The 17,356-nt window shown below is 35.1% G+C and overlaps 1 protein-coding gene across 1 annotated transcript in view; it reads left to right on the top strand.

Annotated features, from left to right (window-relative positions):
- Positions 1–17,356, top strand: part of MED12L (mediator complex subunit 12-like) — a 347,532-nt gene that overhangs the window by 253,959 nt on the left and 76,217 nt on the right. Inside the window, exons 15-19 of the mRNA XM_004675377.2 lie at positions 6,781–6,928; positions 12,431–12,549; positions 13,062–13,205; positions 13,981–14,144; positions 16,827–16,958. Coding sequence (XP_004675434.2) covers positions 6,781–6,928; positions 12,431–12,549; positions 13,062–13,205; positions 13,981–14,144; positions 16,827–16,958 — 707 coding nt within the window. The remainder of the gene's footprint in view (positions 1–6,780; positions 6,929–12,430; positions 12,550–13,061; positions 13,206–13,980; positions 14,145–16,826; positions 16,959–17,356) is intronic.

Genomic DNA, 17,356 nt, shown 5'->3' on the forward strand with positions numbered 1-17,356 from the left:
TTTTTAATATAGTTTTTGGGTGAAAATACATCATTAAATTAAAGATCCATGCCATTGTCACCTGTAATACTGTTGTGGGATTTTTGCACACACAATTTTTTCTACCATCATGTACTATTTTTATTATAACCACAGTCTTTATTGTGAACATATGTTTATTTGCTTGTTTCTTCAGTTCTCAAGTACAGAAATAGCTCAGGGTCACCTGAGATGTCTTGAGAAATGTACAATGTAGCAAAACTTGTGAAAAAAATTCGTGACTATTTCCAGCAAATTAATATGGCACACCACAGGAACATGAATTCCAAATCCCTAAATCCCATTACTTTATTGAGAATTTATATCTCCAAATCCCTAGGAGGCTATGAAAGGGGATTTGAGAAATAAAGAAGAGATTCATCCCAAGATCTAAATTAATTTTATTTTTCTTGATTTATTTCATTAACCAAATTATCTGAGAACCTTCTGTGATGATATTCTATCCTTAGAGGTTCACGGCCTCTTAGCCATTTAGACCACTAGATCCTGAAAGTGATTATAATCCAAAAGGTTATAAAAGCATATTATATGAATAAAGGTAGAGCAAGTTGTGTTCTTTATGTATTACTGTCAGAAATAGGATTAACTTTGATTAACTTTTTTATATAGATGACTTAGCAAAATGACTTATTGAAACCCCCAAAATTTTACATGCATGTGGCTTTATTGATTTATTTGCCAAGACTACTACAAGTAGATGCTTAGCTGAAAATGTTTGCTTTTCAGAGGTTTTTGGGTAAAGATTTTTGTTCAACATTTTATTATGTTGGTGAGAAAAAATAAAAACCCCACTGTTGTTGAATGAAACAAGGTAATTTCACCTAAAATTGCAGTTTCCAAGATCTTATGGCCATTGTTAAATGAGGGCTTCCTGTACTCTGAATCCAGAGGACCATCCTAGGGAATGGTAGCACTCTGTGATCCTTGTGAAACCAAAATGAAGCAGGAGAATGAACAATATAATTAAGTCACTTGATTAACTTTTAGGCTACCTTAGTTCCAGTGTTGTGTGCTTTCTAAATGTGGTAGGTTCACATTGGTTTATGCTTTGATTAATCACATGCATTTTAAGGTGGTGCTTACTGTTTCTTCTGGCTGAGCTTTATTTGTTAGAATACAAAAACATAGGTCAGATATGAGGCAGTTTCCAAATAAGGAGTTTTGGGCAGTGAGGTATTTATCAAAAAAGACTGCAACCTGTAATGATCCAATCATTTAGCATCCATCTTTTGAGAGTGTTGCTTAAAAGCAGAACACCATTGAATATACTTAACCCTCTTGACATCCATTATGTTCCTAGGATTCATCTAATTTCTGGCCTCTTTTCAGACATGCTGGGAACTGTGAGGTATTGTAGAACAAAATTTTCTTATACAAATCTGATTAAAGGAGTCTCCTACTTTCCTGATTTAAAGAAAGTTTGTTTTCTTTCAGGCATAGTTTTTTATTGAAAAGCTGCTGACTTTTTCTTTCCTTTCACACAGGCTTCAAAAATGTGCACACTATTCTCCCATCCAGTCCAAGGGTCATTATTGATTAAACATTTATTTGAAGTTATTCTAAATAGAATAATAGAGTGGTATCTTGATAGAGTGAGACAAAAGAAATACTGTTTGAAGATTAACTCAAGTAAGATTTTAATAAATATTTTTAAATGGTACGTAAAGATTTATTTTTATTTATGCATACAAAAACTGGAGTGTAGGCCAGAGGTGTGGGGTGTGTGTATGTGAGAGAAAGGATTCACCAGAGACAGAGTGGGGAGTAGAAAGGCAGATGTACTGAAATACACTGCTGAGGGGTGCAGCGGGCAACATAGGAGAAGCCACTGTGCCACGTGGGTCAGCTACCTGACCAGGGATCAAACTCATGCTGTAGTGGCTGCTGATAGTTTGATGGTGCTGACACTTAACTCCTTGTGCCACCAGAAAGGCCGGTTTTGACTGTTTTTATCAGAGATGTAGTATGTTATGAAATTTATCTCATAATACATCATGGGTTTGCTTTGCTGAGAATGTATGGAATGCTAAGTTTTGTTTTATCAGGAAAATCACATCTCTATTAGGTTTTCAATACAGTATTGCAGAAAAGGAAGTGAATTTGTAGTGGGATTTTTTTTATTTCCCTTTAAAAAGAAAAATAATTCATTGATTTTAATATTCTATAATTACAGAGATATCAGAAAATATGAATAAGGTGGAAGGAGATTACAAAACAGTCTCCTCACCTTTCCACATCTTTGTAATCACACATATTTGACAGCATTTCTAGTCCCTTATTTTTAAAAAAATGATGCTGTCTTGGAGTAGATTTCAGTTAACTCCAGTTTTTACTTCAAAGGATATTTGACTTGAGAGATATATTTTAATTTCTGGATTCAACATGCCTTCCCAAGTGTTTTGAGTATTTTGAGTGAGAAATGTTATCTGGAGAAAGAAGGACTTTCAGAGTTCAATCAGAGGGAGATGATGCTTCTACACAAGAACTACAGCAGGTCGTCATGAAAGCAACACCAGGACTTGTGTGGATTCCACAATTTATTCTTTCTCTTACACAGCAAAAGTGTCTTTCAAGGAATAAGTACTAAACTTTTTTTATCTTGATCACCAATGATTAATATCAACTTGACAAGAGAACTCACTGGTAACACTGGAATATTTATTCCATTTTCTCAGGCTAGCTTTATTCTCATGTACTATAAATTGCTATTTAAAAACTTAAACATTCTCTACATGTGCAAAAATTTATATAAGTAGTGTAGGCTACTGTAAAGCAGCTGCTTTTAAAATATCTTTGTCTTAAAAACTATTAGTACCGGGCCCTCCCTGGTGGCGCAGCGGGTTAAAGCACTGCACTGAGAATCTAAAGCCACTTCAGCATGAGTTCGATTCCCGCCTGCCCCGGAGGTGACCACATGGTGTGGCAGACCTCTCCTGACCCACCCGCTGCTCCCCTCAGCAGTGTACTTCCTCGATCTGCCTGTTCTGCTCCCCACTCTGTCTCTGGTGAAGCCTCTCACCTCCCCTGAGCCTCTGGCCTGTACCCCAGTTCTGGATGCACAAATAAATAAATCTTTAAAAATATATATATATATATATATAAAAAAAAACTATTAGTACCTGTTATAATTTCCATAAAAATATTAATATCGGTCTTCATACCCCATTTAGAAGTGGATTAATTCTTCTTTTCCAGTTCACTCCATTCTGCTATTGTTTCTTTTAAAATCTACCTTCTTACTTTCAACTTATGACTTAGCTTCTAGGTTAATTCCCTGAGCACTATCAAATCTAGTGAAGGATTGAAGCTTCTTCAATTTCCAGTGTCCTCACAGCCAATTTTCCCTATATTTTCACTAATATTTTTCACTGTGTTAATTAGAAAGATGTCTCTGTCTTTCTCTCCAAGTTACTCCAGACAAGAAAGCATCATCTCCTATCTCCTTTACCAGTTATCTACCCATCAGTCTGGATCTCCTTAATGGAAGCTCCTTTGTTTAAAACATAACTTGAAACAAGAATTTAGTACTGATGATCCTAATAAAACTTTCTCTTTCCTCTCAAGCTATTGTTTTTCATGGCCAGCTGCTTGTTAATCTGTATTACTTTCCTCATTTTCACCATTTCACATTCTACTCATATTTCAACCCCTTGTAATTTGCCTTCTTCCTGTACCACTCTCCTTTGAGGTTTATTAGTCATATTGGCCACAGTATATGTTCCGAGGTGTGGTTCAATACTATTGATAGTCCCATTTTTAAATGTCCCCTCCCCCAATGTTTGTGGCCCTGCCCTTCACTGTCTGGTCATCTTGCTAATTATGCATGTATGCATCATGTGATGATTCATTTATCTCCTTCACTCTCAGTTCTCTTTGTTCTTTCCTCTCTAAAGAAAAGTTGGGAGGTTCTATACCACTTCTAATAGGGAATTCATCGGATGCTGTCCTTATAACCCATTTTCTCCCCTCAACATTTTTTATCTAGTCCACTTGAAATGCAGTGACAAATACATTCACTGTGATACCTGATTATTCCTTAACTTCCTTCAGATACCCAGATGTCTCTTGATTTTGCTGCTGCTTTTTTTTGGCCAACACTGAAACTTAGTTTGCACCATACTTTATTTTTGTTTATTTGTTATTCTGCTTGCTTCTCATTTCTCCTTTGTAGTTTCATCAGTACTTAAGTTTCAGGTTAAGTTGCCTACAAAACTAGTTTTTGTTCTCAGCTTTATTTCTGCCCTACTCCTATAGTCATTTAACTTTATTGTTAGTCCTCTAATTATTTCATGTATTCAACAAACACTAAGTGCCTAATCTGTGCCATTTAAGAGAATATAAATATGAGTAAAGCATGCCTGGGGTTTATCCTTCCAATGTGGACAGTGTAGAGGGAATGGCAGACATTAAACAAATGCTTAAGCAGGGTGTGAATTATACTGTGGTAACTGCTACTGAAGGCTTCCTTCTTACACTACTTCTCCAGGGAGACTTACACTAAACTCAGGTGAGGGAATGATGGGCCTGATGCTGTTATTGTGTATAACATTTATACCAGTGAACTTGAAAAGATTTTTTGGTAGCATTAGGAGCAACATCAAAGGAAATGCCCCAGGCATTTAGGGAAATGTTGGAGTAATGCAGTACAGTGTGGCTGTGGGGAACATACAAGAAAAAATAGAAGTGTGGGAATGTGAATGAATAGCAGAGGGTGCTGTGTTCTGATATGCTTCTAAACATTTTACAAACTTCATCTTAATTACTCCCACAATAACTTTACAAGGAAGATGGTGTTACCCCATTTTTTGAGACGTGTCTGAGACAGAGAAAGTTCCATTATCCAGAATCATAGAGTTGGCAAGTCGCACAATCTGGGTCCTGTCACAGCTTCCTCCCACCTCCAACCTTGGATGTTACTGGTACACCATGGAGTTGTAGTGCCTCATCTGATTGTATTAAGTGTGTGGTTCCTCCTGGATTCCTTTCCTCATCATCTCTGCTTGGAATTCTCGCTCTGCAAGTGCTGCCTTTATAGCTCTTTGAGGACAGGAAACATTCATCATTGTGTTTATTAGGGTTCCCAGCACTTGTGTCCTGTCATAGATAGATACTCTATAGCACTTGTTGAATTATTTTGCTGTCATCTTTCCATCGCTCCATACACACAGTCTACATTTAGAGCCCTTTGAGAGGTACATTGGCTAAGAATAATTGCTCGACCTGTGACTGACACAGCCCAAGTTTTACAGTTTTTTCCCCTTTTTCCATTCATGTGGCTCCTATGGACAGATCACACCATATAAGAGAAGGGCATAATCTGTAATGGCAATGGAATTAATGTGCCATTAAGCTGTATGGCCAGCCCTGGGGATTACTCCCTGTGTATTCTCTGCCCTGTGACCTGGTCTATATTTTGAAAATTTGGGGGAGATTTGGATCTTCTAGGTATTATAATAAGAACAACTCTGGAAGTGACTTGCCTCTTGTACTCTTTTTTTTTTTTTTTTAAGGGGGTAAATTTGAAATATTAGGAATTAAGTGGAATGGCAATATTGAGTGCCAGGTATACAAATGTATGTTTCTGTTAGAGTGTGATTAAAAAAGGAATCAGTGCAAGAAGAAGTGAATATAAGTGTGGGGGAGACAAGAACAAAAGGACTGAGAGGAAAGTGACAGAAACAGAAAATATTTCACATTTGCAAGAAGCAAAATGCTATTTTGTGTGGAGCACACATGTGTGAAGGAGTACAAATTAAACATTGAAATTCCCCCAAGTCACAAGGCTCTACTGATCGTGAGCACGCTATGCCTTGCTTTCCCTGGGTGATAGTCTTTTCTCATATGAACTGAGGGCTAGATACTGTTAGGAGAGCTAAGCCTGCACAAAGAAAAGGAGATGTAAAGGATAGAGCTGAGTATTTTAGTAATAAGAAAATGGAAAAATATGAGATCCAAAAGAGCAATTTAGATTGAAATGTTGAAAATCTAGGTGTATCCTATACTGTTTAACTTTGGTAAAGGAATGTGTTTAATAGTGTGTACATGTTTTTGTTATGCTGTTGATTAAATGATTTTCATTCACAGGGAAAAACTATGATTGAATTTACTGTGTCTGTGGGGTAAGATTCAGGGGGTAGTACAGAAAAGGAATATGCTGTCAGAACATGTTTGCATTTCCAACTATTTACCTCATACCTAATGATACCCGCACTTTGCGTTATTTTGTCATTTGGAAATACATATTCTTGTATCTGACATACTTGTTGGAAGTAAATGAACAGTCTTACAAAATTACTCTAGAATTGCAAGATCTTTCATTTTTTTTTCTAAATATAAAATATTTAATGATGTTGTATATAGAAAACCAAGCTTACTATGAAGTAGCATTTTCCTTAAGGGAAAAGTATGACTACGTAGTATGTAATATAATGTGAAATTAATACCATGTAAAATTTAAACAATGAAAATTTTTTTAATAGTTCAAAACTTACTTTGTAGGTAACGCCCACATCAAATGCTTCTATTAAGACTTCAGGTCAGTTGACACTTTTTTTACTTTAGCAAGTTCCAAACCGGAAGAGCAAGGGTGTTGCCAGTGGAGGTTGAGGTGAATTGAAAGATGGGTGGGTTCCCTGCACCGCAAGCCCGCATGGAGATGCTGTGGTTAGAGCATTTCATAGACATGAAATGAAGCCCCACCCCTGCCAACAAAGGTTTCAGAATGCATTTTCTGTTTTCCAGGATGAATCTTCAAGTCATGAATGTAACCAGCGCACGATCCTTCTTTATGGAGTGGGCAAAGAGCGTGACGAGGCGAGGCATCAGCTGAAGAAGATTACCAAAGATATTTTGAAAATCCTAAATAAGAAGAGTACCACAGAGACAGGGGGTAACTTGTCTTAATACATTCACTTCCATTGTGCTGCCTTCTGTCTCCCTCTTAGCACAGTTTTTATCAGGGTCGTCCATGGCACTGTCACCAGACCATTTCCTCTCCTGAATGACTTGTCATGTTGAAATATGAATAAGCACTTAAGATGTTGAAGCCTTGGTTTCATTTAGAGGAATCCTTGGCACTAAAAGAGCATTGCCTATAGATCAACATAGGTCCTTTTTAATTTTATACTCACTCTTAGGCTTTCCAAGTTTTCTATTGGAACCATAAATGAAATATGAAGCATGAATTGACAACTGCTAACATGGTCATTTTTCAGTCCGTTCTTTGCTCTGGATACATATATGTGCATGATAATTAAAAATCAATATAATTGCTAATGTTTGCTTATATTATTCAGAAGAATAACTGCAATAATACCTAGATAACTTGAAATCTCAAGTCAAAGAGAAAACTGGGCCTTTGCTCTACAGTGCCTCTGGACTGCTCTTTCCCTGTGCTTTTACGTGTTTTTTTCCAGTGAGAACATGTCTTTGTATTATGTCACCACATTTATATTTTTCTACCACATGGAGTTTTGTACTTAATCACTTCACATTTGCCTAATTACTTTTTTCAAGGTTTATTTTGTTAGGCAGTTACATGATTTAAAATGATGTCATTGTATGCACTCCATTACCGCCACTTGTGTTTATTTCTCTATTACGTCAATAACACCAAACAAAACAAATCTTGGATTTTTTTCCCCTATGTACACAGCATTCATCCCACACATGGCATCATCCACTTCCAGGATCACCACTTCGTTGCTCACCACACAATAGTTTTTTATGAACCTTTCCACTGGAGAGCTGATCTGTGAACTTTTACTGGATAAACTACTAAAGCTTGTCCACATTAGATTTTTCCTACAGAACAGTGCAGCTAGAGCTAATGTAAATAACTCCCTCCTCAACATAAACAGAGGCACACAAGCAGAAACAGGGTTCATCGGCAACATGTTTTCCAGTCTGGATGTAGGACTGCAGGTGCCTAGTGTCTGAGGAGACAGTCCTTAAACACAGTGGTGACATTAGCTTCAGCGACGGAAGGGAGAGGTGTGCCTGACTCCCTTCCACCACAGTGGCAGGGCCTTGCACTCCTTTGACTCTATGAGGCAACCACCAACAATTGTGGAAGGGAAATGAAACCCTGTTGTTGTTGGCCTGTCATTACTGAACTTGGAAGAAAGAAAAAAAAAACTGCTTTAAGAAAAACTGTTGATCTGTTGTTTCACTGTTTTTTCTCTTTGAGAAAAGAGGAAATGGGGAGCATTTAGGAGGCTCAATTTAGAAGCTAGCAGAAGACATTTGCAACTACTTCTTGTGTAATTGGAAATGAGGTGACACTATTTTTAGGAGGCTTAGTAATATGTGTTTTATCTAACTTAACTTTGAAGTCTTTGCAGGTCTTATGGAATGTTTGGTACAGGAGGCTGAGAGAGATGGGAAGGGGAAGGAAGCATGTGGTGTCCTTTCTGTTGAGTCCACTTCCTTCCTTCACAAAGAGTTCTAATGCCAGACTGCAGTTTGTGTTTGTTCAGGTCTTTTAAAAAGGCAGTTCTTGCTCATGAACTCACAAAGGGAGAATCATGCTGCTTAGGCAGATAGCTGGAATAGACACACCATTAAGGGAAGGCTTCTTCAAGGGAGATTTTGGTCTTTTCCTCATTTGGGATATAGTAGGTTGATTTTTGGTAAATAAAGTTAAATGACTACTTAAAACCTAGTATACTTCTCAGAAGTTAGCTGACTGTATTTCATGTTAGTGGACATTTACCCAGATTTTCCAGCAGAGATGAGTACTCGTAAGGCAGGAAAACAGAGCTTGTGTTTGCATGTATTTGATTTTTGGCTATATGTAAAAATAAGATTTTGAAGACCCTATTAAGTGTGTTCTTGGGTCAGCAGCCTTTTCCTATGGGAATTTATGGGAATTTATAATCTAAACCTAAAAAGTGGTATTTCTAGTTGAGTGTGATCAGACCCCTCTTATGTTTACATTCGCTAATCATCTTGATTGCCTGTTATGTATTTTTTGAAAATATTATTGAAGTTTGTCTTACATGGTGTGAGAGCTACAGTGACCACATTACCTGAGGGTAGAAATCCTACTGCTAAAAAATTAACAGGAATGTAGCAGTCTTTTTCATTAAATGATAATAAATTAAGTAATAATCGTTTAAAAAAGTACAAAAACAACAAGTGTTGGCAGATTTGGAGAAAAAAGAACCCTCATACACAATGGAAATGTAGGCTGGTCCAGGCCATATAGAAAACAGTATAGAAGTTCTCAAAATATTAAAAATGCATCTGTCATACCCTAGCAGTTTCACTCACAGGAATCTACCTGAAGAGTACAAAACACTATGTCCAAGGGATATATGCACCACTGTGTTCAATGAAGCAATAGTCAATTAATGAAAACAACCTAAGTGTCCAATATGAGTGGATTAGGAAGATGAGGTATAAATAATGGAATATAACTGAGGTGTAAAATATGATAAACCCTTGTCATTTACAATAACATGGATAAGAATGGGGGAAATGGGGGGGGGGAATTCATTCATGTGGAATATGGAGAAATAAAATAGGCAAAAATAACCCTAGAAACTGTAACAGTAGCTATATCTGACTGTAAATATGAGACTAACAATCAAGGAGGTGGATGTTGGAGAGCAAAGGGGGTGGTAGGCCCAAGGGAATATAGTGGAGGAGTATGGGTACCCTCAGTGCTGGTTGTGGTGTGGTAAAATACCTAGGGAGAGGTGGTGGCCTATATCTCTGAGTTATATGTAGTAGTGTGGACCAAGGTTACCTTAATTTTAAAAATTCAAAAAAGTAAAGTTTACCATAATAATCTAAAAGGCTAAGACAAATAGTCAAAAGTAGCAAATGGTTAATATATATTATGAAATCAAATTACCATAATGTTCTGTAAATATCATTAAAATAGTGTATTCTATTCAGACCCACCATTAACTTCCTACATTATTATTTGAAAGTGAATTTAAATTTCCAAGGATTAATTGTATCTTTTTTAATAAATTTTTTTAAAGTTGGCTATATATATGTGTGTATGTGTATGTATACATATATTTACACACACACACACAGACACTCACATAAAACTTTACATATGTATGCAGGGACACAAAACTTGTCAGCTAAAACAGACCAAAAAAGGATGCTTTTATAAGTTTTCATACTGGATCTACTTCCAGAGGTCTTTCATTTTTGGTTGTTTTAGTTCCAAGGACTAAATAAATAACAAAAACTTTACTTTTTGGATAAATTTAAAGTAGACAGTGTGTTAGTTTGAAACATTGTGTATAGTAATTTGATTGCTGTTGTCTTGATAGTTAGGGCATTACATAATTACAGTACAATAATATTGTGTATATTCATTGTACAGATGTTATGTCCCTATGACATTTCCTACTCGTTAAAGTTTGTATTTTTGAACACTATCACTCTTAACCACCCCTTCTCCTGGTAACTACCATTTCAGTCATTTTTTTTTTCATGGTTGAATTTTTTATTCCATATATTAGTGATACTATTAAGTACTTGTTTTTCTCTGACTTATCACACTTAGCATAATGTGTTCAAGGTCCATCCATGTTATCTCAGATGACAGGTTTCCTTCTTTCTTGTGCCTTAATAGAATTCTGTGTATAAACACCATGTTCATCTACTGATGGACATTTGGGTTTCTGTATCTTGGCTATTGTAAATAATGGTGTTTGGCAAACCATATATTAGCTATGAGGATAATAATCCAAAATAGATAAATAGCTTATACAAATTACTAACCAAAAAACATTTCAAATGGACAGAATAACTAAATCAACATTTTTTTTCCAAAAAGGATATCAAAATGTCCAACATGCATATGAAAAGATGCTTAACATCACTAATTATCTGGGAGCTACAAGTCAAAGCCACAGTGAGAGCCTCACAGCAGTGAAGAGTGAGAGTTGTCAGGGTGAGACCCCAGCTGCTGGCCAGAGTGTAGTTAAAAGGGACCCACTTTCCTCTCTTGGTGGGAATATGCATTACTCCAACCATGATGGAGAGCAGTATGGAAGTTTTCTGTAAAAATTTATCATAGGTTTATTGTATATTCTGGCAAATTCACTTCTAGGTATATATATCTATCTATAGGACATGAAGAGAGGATTTCAATGAGATAGATGCATTTCCATGTTTAACTTAGCATTTAAGAACACATTGTAAACAAGACTATTGATGAACTTTCAACCTGGGATCAGTTGAAAAGTTCACAACATTGATATTTTAAATGTGTTCATGATAATGCGAGTAAATGTATTGAGTACAGAATCCACACTTAATTGATATCTTTGAGACAAGATATTGAAAAATAAGTAAGTTCAATACACTTCTTCATTCTTATTTTGCATCACATTTGGTGTTATTTCATAAAAGTGGCACATTCTATTACAAATACTGTGGCTGCCACCACCACCGCTACCAATCCTACAGTCTGTTACACAGCACCTTTTTAGTTCTGTCTCACTGTCGTCTCAGCATGTTTTAGTAAGCCCACAGTTTACTAAAGTGTTGTTTCTGTTGTTTTTTTGCCTCTAAATTCTAATTGCTTATTTTTGAAAAAAAAAAAAAAAGACTTATTTCTTGTAATGTTATTTTCTGAAGCATTTACAATTAGCAAAATCTTTGAGATAAGCAACCTTTATAATACTTTTTATTTGAACTTCTTTATACTAAATTGATAAGCACAGCAACTGCCCATCAAAATGAGTGATTTAACTCCTTGCTATCCCTAAAAAAAGTAGCATTGTATAAATTTCCCTGTTTTTACATATTAATCTGTTTGGGAAAGATAATGCTATAGATCTCATAAGATACCAACAAAGTCTAAATGAGCTTGTGTGATGTTTCTTCCTCCCTTTCATTGTTGATACCATCATGTTTTAAAATTCAGTTAAAAATGTTCCTAGAGGTACTTCTCATTGAGAGCCTAAGTTGAAAAACTGTTCACCAGAATGGATAAATAAATGATGGAATGATCACATATTAGGATATTCTACATAAGTGAGAATTATTAATTTTTAGAATGAGATAAAATTAATTTGACAGCATGGCACATTCACAAAACCATAGTTGAATGAAGGATATCAGATGTGAATGGTGTATATTGCAAGATTCTCCTTATATGATGTTTCAAAGTGGCTCATACCAATCAAAGGATCCTCTACAGGGGAGGATCTTGGTTGAATGGAGAGAGAGTAGTGAATGGATAGGGCTTGTAGAGATTTCTGAGCTTCCTGATCACATGAGTTTATTGACTTTTTGGGAATTCTTAAGAGTTTGTAAATTTTTCTGTGTATGTTATACTTTCATTAAAACTATCACTCAAAAAGGTAAAAATTTTATGTTAAATGGAAAATAATGTGTCTACTGCATGTTTATTCAGTTGGGGATGAAGGACAAAAAGTCAGGAAGAGCAAACAGGAAGCATTTCCATCACTGGAAACTGTGTTCACAAAACTTCAGCTTCTCTCATATTTTGACCAGCATCAAGTCACATCTCAGGTAGTCATTAAAGCTATCCTATTATGCATTTGTGACATTCACATTTCCTTAAAATCTCCTTTGCTGTAATATTTGTTTTCAACCTTAGTTTCCTTTTTTTATATAAATACATTTTTAAATATGTTTGGAGCATTCCAACTATTGAACACTTCAGTTTTAAGATGTCAGATTTCCTTTCTCAGAAAAAATAATGTTTATCATGAAAATACTTTTACCTTGTAATAGTAAATACTATATACTGTATTACATGAAATAAAACCTAATGTCATGCATTTTGGTTATAAGTTGCTATTGATAAGGAAGAATTCTGTTGAGGACTGAAAATAAATATTAAGTAATTTTGAAGAAATCTGTTTTATAAATTCACTGGTGTTATCTGTAAGTTAATCAACATTTGTAGTTCTATCTTGGTAATTAGGTCTGTATCTTAAGGATAATTCTTCAAATCATAGTTGTAATAAGGAAGTTTTAAAGAATTGGCCTTTTAATTATTTTTACCTTTTTTTCACCAGATCTCTAACAATGTGCTAGAACAGATAACAAGCTTTGCATCTGGAACATCATATCACCTCCCTTTGGCCCACCACATTCAGCTCATCTTTGATCTCATGGAACCAGCGCTAAATATCAATGGACTAATTGACTTTGCAATACAGGTGTCAAAGAGATCCTGTTTCTCTTATTTAGAAGAAAGCAAATCTGCCAGACATCAAGTTAAAATGAGCTACCAAGTGCATTTTGAGTAACTGAGTCATTCTAAATCAACAATATTAATGAACATATTAATTTGACTGTGTTTAGTTTCTAATTAGATGATTATAATTGGCTGTAAAATATATAATAATAATTAAAATATGAGTGCTTAGAGGATTTTTTTGCTTATGAAAATGTGCAGGTTTACTTTGGTTTTTATAATACAGTATATTTTATGTTTATAGGCTCCCCAAAACAAAATCTTATGATATGATTTACCCCACTATATATCCACTATATATTAGTGAATAAAAATACAACTTGGTTGTTAATACTTATTCAGCTGGGGGGTGGTGGGCTTTGTTAATAACAAGAAAATGATGATAAATTACTTCCATTTTATTACAAAAAATGAAAAGTGGTGGGGGAAGGATTTTCATCTCTGAAATGATGTAGTCCATAACTTTCGCCCTCCATAAAGATTTTAGTTACTGTCCTAGTTTGGGTAATTCCCTATTGCATATTTCAAGATACACAGACAGAGTAAAACTTTAATTTGGTAAGGATTTTTAAAAAAACAGTCATTCATTGATATGATATTTTGAGTCCTATATAAAGTTCTGGACCATGATAATGGTGAAACTAAGTAGTATAAAAAGAATCTATTCATGGTTTGTAAAATTAAGCGTTTCCTCATTTCCTATGTTTTCAGTCAATCAATCTTCTCTCCCTTTGTAGCTGCTAAATGAGCTGAGTGTTGTAGAAGCTGAACTGCTGCTAAAGTCCTCCAGCCTGGCGGGCAGTTACACAACCGGCCTATGTGTCTGCATTGTGGCTGTTCTCAGGCGCTACCATAGCTGCCTGATCCTGAATCCTGACCAGACAGCCCAGGTGTTTGAAGGGTTGGTATATAAACTGCTATTGTTTTTCACGTCCTAGAGTGAGTGATTTGGATGAAATTTTATAGAGGCCTTATGAGAAAATAGTGCCACTTACTTCAATAAAGATATAACATGTTTAAAAATACTTTTGCAGGTAACATTTATCAGAGATACAAGCATGAAAAGCATGTTCTTTTTAATAAGATATCACTCCTTCTTCCTTGCCTTCCTCCCTTCCCTCCCCTACTTTCTAAGAGTATCTACCATTCCCTGATCGCATCTGTTGCTTATGACACCCACCAGCATGGTTTCTTGGGAATGGTGGATATGTGGCTTCTTCTTTCTTCATGTAACTTCAGTTTATATTTGTAAAATCCAACATTAAATAAACATTGCATGTATTGTTGACCTTACAGATTTATCTTTAATTTCATTTCTTGTATACATTGAATAGATGTTTTTATCAAAATTTTATTAGAACAAATTTTTCATCTTAATCTTTGTTTAATTAGTGTGTATACTGGCTATGCTTTTCTCTATTGCCATTACTGAAATGAGCAATTTGCATAATATGCCCATTGGTAACTAGGGCTACTGGACCCAAGAAGTAAAAGGAGTTCTCAAAAAAAAAGCCAAAACTATAGCAAGCTCCCCTTTGTCTATTGCACACTCCTATCTCCAGGTCTTTTGGGAAAGAATACAACCAGTTTTCCTTTCTCTTCCAATTTGTCTCCTAAACTCTTAAGAAGCATGGGGTTCTTTGGTTTGGTTCATCACAAAGAAACCAAAGAACCCCTTTTTTCTATAATCTAGCATATGTAATTCTGAATGCCATCCATTTACACCAGGGTTTTTGGGAAAAGGAAATCCACAGAAGTTGCACATAGAGATGACTGAGTGAAATCTCAAGCATTCCACATATTGTTAGATGTGAGAAAACAGACATCTTAATTCAGAAAGTAAAGAACTAATTCAATAACCCCCATCTAACTTTTAAAATTGGTTAATTGGTACCATTCTACACTGAAGAAACTGTTGTTCAATGAGGTGTTTGGTGAAGTAGCTGACATCACACAGCTGATAGATTCCCAGAAAGTCTGATAGATTGCTGAAAGTCTTTCTAACTAGGAACTTATTCAAGCTCTTGGTTTATGCTGTACTTTTAAAACTGTTTTATGTAAATTTATCAGTCATGAAATAAAATTTAATAGATTTTGACAATACATTGTTTGAAATCTATTGCCATTTTATTTATTTTGGTATTTTCAATTTATGTGCTATTAAGTAGTCATAAAATCACATATTAATTTGATTATATTGTTTTCTTCCATCATGCATAGTAAGAATAAGTATTATCTTCAAAACTATTATTATTTTGGTTTATTTTGTACTTGAATGAATATACAGGTTCTCGGTGTGTTTTTCTTAACTTTAGCAAATGAAAAAATTTTGGGAAGCCCTGAGTTCAATATAATATTTTAGATGCCCAATAAACATTAAGTTTTTTTTTTTTTACTTTAATCAGAAAAAAATATTTTGTTTTATGGATATTAAACTTTTTTTTATAAATGGCACAATTTGAGTCATTTTTTCCCCCCAGGTGTGTGGCACTTTTACTATAAATGATAGCTTTTATCAGCTGACAGGTTGACTCCATTTTTTTATGTCTGTTCAGGGGGCTTGGGATGTTACATTGCCATTTATACAAATGCTCTCCCAGGTTTCCACGTATTTGTGATTTCAGTGTCCATTGCCTTAACATCCCAGGCACTTAACTTCCCCAGCCCCTAATATTAGTGGATAGAACACTGTACTGGGTGTCCAAAGACCTGATATATTGTGAACCAGCTCCTTGCCTGTGGCAAGTTACGTTAGTTTTCTTGCCCACAAAACTTCCTCTCTATCTGCTTTTCAAGAGAAAAATTAATCAGATTATTTTAAAGCCATTTTCAGTTTTAATAAGTGGAGCCATCTGTGGCACTATTTTAGTTTGGGGGGGCTAACCCAAAAACAGGTTACAAAGTGGTAATGGAATCAGGATCACAAAGAAGTAGATTGGTCAGTAGTATACTGATCTGTTTAGTTCTGATTTGTCAAAAAGGGGATAAAACCACAGCAGTCATGAAGTTACTGAAACTAAAAGACAGTAAATATCACTAAAGTACATTTTAAATTCTTGTGTAAGATAAACTAAAATTTGTACAATAGTTTGGATAAAAAAAGAAGAATGTGACCTCAAATCGTGGATTATTCAGTCGTGTGCTAGAGCCTTTCATGCTCTTAAAAATGCGTATTACCTGAAGAATTACTCCTTTATAAAAAAGACTAATGATCATTGTATACTCCCTGAATTTGTGAATCTTTTTCCTGAAAAGAAGTTTCTGCTTCAACCTAGGTTTTTTTGTCATAACAAGTTCACTGTTAGGTTCTACATATGACATTTGTATGGTGACTTTTCTTTTTTGTTTCATATATATTAGTGGCATTTCTTCAGCTTGAAAAAATACTAAGTTTTTTTCAGTTTAATGATAGAAAGTGCTAATTTGTCAAATCACTTAATACTATAATGATTAATGGCAACAGTCTGCAATGTATTTTTTCTTTCTCAAGTAATACATTGACATATCACTTTGAATAGACCATGCACAGACACACACACATTACCACAGTATATGTCATTTCTTCATATTTTTTTCTCCTTAGGTTGTGTGGTGTGGTAAAGCACGTTGTAAACCCCTCAGAATGTTCTTCCCCTGAAAGATGCATTTTAGCCTACCTCTATGACCTCTACGTATCATGTAGCCACCTCAGAAGTAAATTTGGAGACCTCTTCAGGTGAGTAAAAGAAAATTGTAAGAAACAACAGTATTGCCATTCCTCTCATAATGAAAGTTAATCATAACTATACCTGCATAATTCTTATTGAGTGACCTACCATTGTAATGTTAACCTACTATTACAAATTATTGTGCTTGTTTATTATGATTTTAATTTTAAGATAAACTTTAGAGAAAATATCCTATATTTTGAACTTACTATTAACTCTCACGGGACATTATTTCCCCATTTTTGCATCATTTCTCACTTATTTCCTTACTTATCTTCCTTCTTTGTTGCTTTTCCCATTCCATTTCAAATAGCGTCCTAGCTTTCTATCACTCTTTACATTTTAGCACTTGCTCTCCCCACAGACAGGTACTGTCAAAAATGTACTATTTTATGTTATTCTGAGT

Source organism: Condylura cristata, unplaced genomic scaffold (assembly GCF_000260355.1).
Source record: "Condylura cristata isolate star-nosed mole 26May11 unplaced genomic scaffold, ConCri1.0 scaffold00003, whole genome shotgun sequence".
Classification (NCBI taxonomy): domain Eukaryota; kingdom Metazoa; phylum Chordata; class Mammalia; order Eulipotyphla; family Talpidae; genus Condylura; species Condylura cristata.